The 7,672-nt window shown below is 33.1% G+C and overlaps 1 protein-coding gene across 1 annotated transcript; it reads left to right on the top strand.

The window, feature by feature from the left end:
• Positions 1-3,480: 3,480 nt before the first annotated feature.
• On the top strand, positions 3,481-5,488 carry LOC145092069 (protein LAZY 1-like). Its single transcript, XM_079029959.1, has 5 exons — positions 3,481-3,792; positions 3,877-3,937; positions 4,008-4,762; positions 4,865-5,135; positions 5,225-5,488. Exons 1-5 carry the CDS (start codon positions 3,787-3,789, stop codon positions 5,242-5,244), a joined length of 1,113 nt encoding a protein of 370 aa, XP_078886085.1. The 5' UTR covers positions 3,481-3,786; the 3' UTR covers positions 5,245-5,488.
• Positions 5,489-7,672: the final 2,184 nt, after the last annotated feature.

The raw sequence follows: 7,672 nt of genomic DNA, 5'->3' as shown, positions 1-7,672 counted from the left end.
GTTCCAATTAATAGCTAGTTTTGCAAATTAGGAATGAGAATTTGGCCCTGAATTTCAAATCGAATCGAAACCCGAACCGAATCAAACTGAATTAGGCTCGAATTAGCAATTCGTTTCGGTTTTCGGATATCTATATTAGCTTATTCGGTTCTCGGGTTATTCAATCCGACTTACCTAAATAAGAGCTTATTCGGTTCTAAATACCCGACCCGGAATTGAAAAGTCATTTAATTTTATCCGGATTACTTTCCCTCGTTAGTCGCTAGTAACCCTTATATGATCGAAGTCAAACTCGATGTCATGCCCTGCATTTCTCGTCTCCTTCTTTGATCAACAGAAATTGAAATCACGTTCACAACAGAAAAAAAAACCCTACGCTAGTCCTCGTCGTTTCAAAATTGACGAATCCTCTCAACTATTGCCAAACTTGAAATCACTTCTCTCGATTAGATCCACCATTCAAGTTTGATTTTTTTCAACAAGTCTTTAGGAAGTTGATTAAATTAAAAAATATACAAAAAGATCCACTGCTCAACTCGATAGTCAGTTTGAAGGCTAATGCCTTAATACGGGGTCTGCAAAAAAGATTTGAGAATTTTTTTTATTTCTACAAATCAAAATTTGACAATACTGACGATTCTCAAAGTCAAACACACATGGTCATGAAGATGTAGTTGTGATTGATGACGAGAATGACTTCATGGATGATTTAATAGTACAAACAAATTACCCATCCGTATCAATAGAAACTGAGTTGACACAATACCTAAACGATCAGTTAGTTAAATATAATAAAGAGTTTGATATTCTACTTTGGTGGAAACAAAATACATTTCGTTACCTTATTGTATCTCGTATGGCGAAAAATATAACTTTATTATTTGTATATTTTTTTTATAATTATAATTTAACACATTTTATGATTATGTTGATAGATATTTTGGGAATGCAAATCTCTATCATGACAGCAGAGACGACTTTTAGTACAAGCAGACGGATATTAGATCCATACCGAACAAATTTGTCCGCAAATATAGTAGAGGATGTTGTTTGCACCCAAGATTGGGTATGGAAATCAAGAAAGCCATTCTGGAGAACATTGATGAAATTTTGAAAGACGATGAGGTCGCAAAAGCTTTAGAAAAGGCGATAAACAATGAATATGGAAAAGGAAAACAACTAATCAATATTCTCGAATAGTTAATTCGTGTTTGACAATTGTTATTTTGGATATGGTTAAAAACTTAATATTCAAATTTTAGTTTGCGTGTTGAATGTTTAATGTTTTACTTATATATATATATATATATATATATATATATATATATATATATATATATATATATATATATATATATATATATATATATATATGGATTTTTGGGTGTTTTGAGTGTTTAATGATTAGTGTTTAGTATGTTGGATTTTACATTCTTATGTCTCAAGATGAGTTAATTCGTGTTTACATTCATACTACATCAATTCTATCCTTTTTTTTTGCACCTTCGAAACAATTATGTATACTTTGCATTATTTTTAATTAACAAATTTGTTTTTAAAAAAAATTATTCGGGTTATGGAATCCTAATATGGTTTATTCAATTCTTTTCAATTATGTTATGTCCTTAATCATCTTGTACATGTTATTCGGGTAATAATCGAACGAACCGATTAATAGTTGAATTGAACCGAACCCGTAGTGGTTAATCGGTCCGGTTTTCGAATCATACAATTACACTTATTCAAGTTGCGGGTTATTCGGATTCCGATCGGTCTGGTTCCGACCCAAATAATATCCCTATTGCAAACAGCAAAACGATGTCCTAAATAGAAAGACCAATAATAATGTTGAAACGTCTTTATCTATTTTAGGATGGCTGAAATAATTACATTATGCATATATAGTAGCCAAGTAGCAAATTGAGGAACCAAACTACCGAAGGGCTTCTAGTATTTTTTTAATGAGATTGAGGGTTTAAATTTCATGAGAGACATTGATAGATTAAAGAGTAGAGAAATTAAATTACCTCCTATCTTTTATGTCTACAAATGTTCCTACCCAATAAGATTATGACAAATCACCATTTAATTTAATTTAATTTAATACATTCCTAATATAGCCTTAATGAATTAGTTAAAAAAATATGAAATGATGACACTTATCATAATCTTATTGGGTAGGAATATTTGTAGGCATAAAAAATAGAAAACAGTTTAATTTCTCTAAAGAGTAATATAGGAATATATCGGATTTATCGTGTAAAAAAAACAAACAAAACTCACGAGTTGAATGTATTAATTAGGTATAAATGAAAAAAATACCATGAAGTCAAAACAATACAAAAAATAAGTTAAAAGTTAGCCACCTTGATCACGATGCTATTGGGGATATGGTGGATGTATGAATTGAAGGACACTTTATGTTGTCATGGGTATACGAGTCATATAATAGCTGACAAACAAAGGCCATGATAGTAGTTAGCCAATCTAATCATGATAGCCTACACACATCTACTAAATCTTCCATACACAAACCAACAAAAATACACTTGATCTAGATCTAGTTTAAGTGACACATATGATCAAATAATCACAGGTCAACTTTCTTTCACATTCAAGACCCCACGTTAGTCACACGTTCGTTTCCATGATTTCATTTTCCTAAGCCACCTTAAACAAGTTTGGGTCATAAAAATAGTCTCATCCAAACATACGAGTATATATAAAGACTCTTGTAAACCTAAAGGAGCCAATACCTAAAGGACTTAAAGATCTATGTGACCAATTCACAAACCCCTATGATGTGCGCATAAAACCGAAAAATTTCAACCCATATATCATGTAAAACTTAGAACGCATAATCATTAGATATAAAAACACAGTTAGACCCTAGATCGATCAACGGCCACCAGTGCATATACATTTATCTACGTTTGCCACCTTTCTTGACAAAAGTACAATAACAGGGCCCTGGTGTGAACAACACACAAGTCACACGATGTCAATCAGGATTCGCAACATGAACAAGTGGGAGAGCAGGTATCAATCAGGCAGAGTAAACAAATAATTATTTCTTATTAAGATGCTTTCCCTTTTTGAGTTGGCACGAAATGTCAAATCTTGTATCCAAATTTTCGGTTCGTTACTTCATGAACAAAAAAGATCGCGTAAATATCTGCAGTCATTCTACTCTTATTACTTACACGATATAGTCAGAGAATATTTTAATTAAAGATTAAAGGATGATGGAAAGAATAAAATATAAGTGACATATAGCTGTCAGATTCAGACAGTCTTCAACAAGCAACTATGTTGATGTACGTAGAGTTGTTTTGTTCTTTCCATCTTATTAGGCCAAAGAAATATTATTCATTTTTGTGGGACAACGCTTAATGTGACCATTAACTAAACCATTAAAAGTAAAAAAAAACAACAGTACGTTAGTGATGAGATTCATGAGATGGTTGAAGTGTATAGCGCCTTATAGCCACCGTAAACACCATCATCTCACATGGCAATGGCATGCAAACATGAGACATCAGCTAGTTGGCCCATAGACTAGTGACCTTGGGGGCCAAATAATTTGGTCTTTTCACAAGTATCCACCCAAAGCTTTGTTATTTTCCTTATGTTCCTCTTCACCTGCCATGAATTTGACATTGATCAACTCCTCCTGGATTATTCCACATCGAGATATTAAGCATCACATTATCCATAAGAATTCATTTTTCTTCTTTCTTCTTGTCAAAGAATTGAGTGAACAGAAAACTCTTCTGGACTGAAACTATGAAGGTATGTTCAAATTTGCTATAATGTTTAGCAATACAATGTATGCACCCTTCAGTCATGACTCATGCTTGCATGTCTTCTTGGCAGTTGCTAGATTGGATGCATCGCAAGTTTAGGAATGGTGATCCACTAAAAGAATTTGCTACAGGTATGCCATGCATCCTCCAACACCTATTAATTATATATGTATATTTCTTAAACTTGGATGCATGATATAGGAAACCCTTGTACTTGTCTTATGGGGCAACCATCACTTGATGATCCAGAGTACTATCCTAAATCAAACTATTACGCCAAGACATCGAGCAAAGCACGTGAAAACCAGCTCCTTAAATCATTTTCATGCATAAGATCAGATGACGAGCACATGGGAGAAGAATCATCTGCTGCTCTTTCTGAACTCTTTCATGGATTTTTGGCGATTGGGACTCTTGGAATAGATCCAGTTAATAGCGATCCAGCAACACCAACATTCTCCACCTCAGTTGAGTATATTATGGAAAAAGAAACCGAGGCAACAGAAAATGAACTGCAGTTCATCAATGATGAGTTGGAGAAAGTGCTGGGTGCTGAAGGAAAAGAAGATGACTCATCTGGGAGAAACAGTTACGTCAGTATTGGAAGAAGCAGTCATGGAAGCACAATTACACTTAGTGGCAAACCTTTAGAAGCTGCAGAAAATGAAAATGGAGCAGTTGCCTGCCCACTTCAGGGTTATCTCTTTGGATCAACAATTGGACTGCCGGAAACGACTACAGGAAAGAAAGAACATAGAACATCACTAGGGGAATTGTTTCAGAAAACTAAAATGGCAGAGGAAAATAGTGGACTTAAATGCAACAGGATAGAAAAACAGAAGGAGAGAGACACTGATAAATCTGCTGTCCACTTGATGAAAAAGATTCTGAAAGGAAGAAAATCTTCAGGAGGAACCAATATTGATAATGCTTCAGCGGATAAGAAAGTGCACAAGGTAGATGTATTTAAGCTTTACGCAACTCATTTCCCTGCATGTACTCTGAATTCATGTTCAATTTTCAATTAATTTTTCTAATCTTTTATGTAATACTTTCAGATCCTACATCTGTTCCACAGGAAAGTTCATCCTGAAACTACAACAAAATCGCAAAATCACTCCAAGTATTTGAGAAACAGCATCTGTGACAACGAGGACGGACATAAAAGAAGAAACCAAATGCTGCCTGAGGAAGATATTAGTATATTTCCTGAGAAAGAGATTTCAAAAAAGGGTGCAAACACCACAAGAATCAACATGCCCCAGGGTCCATGTGGTGCCGGTGATTCGAATGGAAACAGAGAATGCTGGATCAAATCAGATGCAGACTGTTAGTATATTCGAACATGCACTATCTGCTATTATTCAATTCCACACTATATAATATATATCTGACTCATTGTTCACATTTCCTATCAGATCTGGTGCTAGAACTGTAGAAGACAAACCAAGCAGTATGCGATGAAGCACCGATTGAATCCTTCCCTGGAAGAAGTGTATTATGTATGAATTATTCTATTGATAAGCATGGCAAAAAGATGTTTGAGTCTTGTATAATAGCGAGCTTGTGATAATAATATCTGTTTGTATTCAAGCATAATCTATGCATCAGACATTAAAACAGAACTTGTAATAGTACTTCAGGGATGCTTGATTCATATAAAGTTAATTTTTTTCAACCGACACACACAATCTTAAGATGCTTGAAAAGAGAAACATACGAGAATTACGTGGTTCATCAGGACTAAGACCAGAGGGAGTGGGCACGGTAAAGACTGCACCTCCGGTACCACCTAGGACGGAACACCACCCCTTGACTAAGGTTTGGGTGCGGTACACACCGCCCTACGACATTCCAAGGGTGCACTCTTTCAAGCTTTGTGATTGGTTTCTTTTCGTTTAAGCTTTGTTATTGGTTCCTTTTTTATTTAAAAATAAATAAATAAATAACCCAAGTGTTGCACCATTGGTATGAAAACCATACTTTTGTGGTAAATAATGAGGTGGCGCCTACATGTCACTGCGGTTTCATGAAGGAGTGTGACACCACTCCCTCCAGCCTAAAAATCGTGTTATATCTACGGCCAAACCAGAGAAGTTTCTTATTAGGTGTTAGGTAATCACACTATACATGCTAGGGGTGGAATTGGTATGGTACCTATTCTTTTTTTCATAAAGCGTATACCGTATCAACTATCATTGTTATAAAAAATTTGCTACCAATACCGTACTAAGTATACTTGGTACTAATATATTTGGCTACCAACAAGTTTGATTGATATAACTTGGTAATGGTATATACCTACTTCTTTTAATTTTCTATTATAAGATTTTAAAATAAGCAAATACATCGGGTAATTTTGACGTTTAGTAAAAAAATTAGTTACGTAGTTTTTTGAATTTACAAAAGAATTTTATCGAACTAACACTATAGTAACTTATATAACATTCTTAACTGTAAACACTAAACATAATTTACAATTAAAATATACGATTTCGTGTGTGTGTGTGTGTGTATATATATATATATATATATATATATATATATATATATATATATATATATATATATATTGGTTGGTACGGTATTACTATGGTATTCAAAATTTTATATTTTATCGTACCAAAATTGCTCAATTGGTACTGTACTACCAACCAAACATTTTTGACTACCAAATATGTTGACTACCAGCTTTTTTGGTTCGATTGATAGCATGTTGATTGGTTTTTCATGATACAATTTTGACAGCCCTAATACATGCACACTATTTTTAGCCTGATGTCAAATCCCTATAACAACCATTAATAAACACTGACGGGAGGGTGAGGGTATCTACAATGCATTGAACTCTATAAAGTTTATGAATTGCCAAATCATTTCTTTACATTCTATACAACTCTATTAATTTTTTTTCTACAATGCATTTAACTCAATAAAGTTCAATAAAAAACTACAAAACTAATTTATAGTATGTATTTAATACTTAAACAAATTTCTTTTCCATTGAAGATTTCAATGACCATTGAACAAATCAATTGAATGTCAAGTTGGCATCTCACTATGAATTTAATCCATTGAATGTCGAATAAACTTGTCAACTCATTCAACTCTCTTATTGAATTCACCATTGTGCATGCTCTCATCCGCAATGGCGAATCTAATATAGAAAATCATCTAGTCCCTAACCGTGTGCAATATGACCAATTCAAGAAAAAACAATGTTTAATCAGAAAAATAATCGGTTGGGCATTTATAAAAACTAATGATGAGAGGATCGATCCCAAACAAATTCTTACATGAAGAGGTATGGCTTAAACCAATTTAAACCTAGAGTAAAAAGTTAGCTGCCACAAGCTTCATGGTATTGAAATGCGAATAAGACAACATTTATTTATAGGAAGTTATATTTCCACTTTATATTTTAATCCATTCGCTTAATAAATTTGTATTTTCCCGTTTATACCCTTCTAAAATCCTTGAATAAAATCCTCTTCTCCCTTAACTTCATTTCAACATTAATTATTATTTTATCGTCGTTTTAATTTTGGTTTATACTATTACCTTTTTGTTTTATTTTAATTATGATTTCTTTTATATATTATTAAATAGTTTATATATAATAAAAAAAATATTTAAATATTTAAAACATAAGTTAAATAAAAATCATATAAATATGATACCAACACCGTACAGACATAACATTACTGAAATCGATTAATGATTTTTATTTGATATAAAAAGTGTTATACTATAAATTAATAAAAAAATTATAGCAGTCAAGAACTGCTATTTGAAACAGTAGTTCTTGCTATAGGGGAGCAACGTGTGGTTCTGTTTGGTTTTCAGCCAAATTCGAACCAAAACCC

Source organism: Lactuca serriola, chromosome 3 (assembly GCF_051521515.1).
Source record: "Lactuca serriola cultivar US96UC23 chromosome 3, Lser_US96UC23_V15, whole genome shotgun sequence".
Classification (NCBI taxonomy): Eukaryota; Viridiplantae; Streptophyta; class Magnoliopsida; order Asterales; family Asteraceae; genus Lactuca; species Lactuca serriola.
Note: the sequence above shows the minus strand (reverse complement) of the source record. Positions and strands in the feature narration are given on the sequence as shown.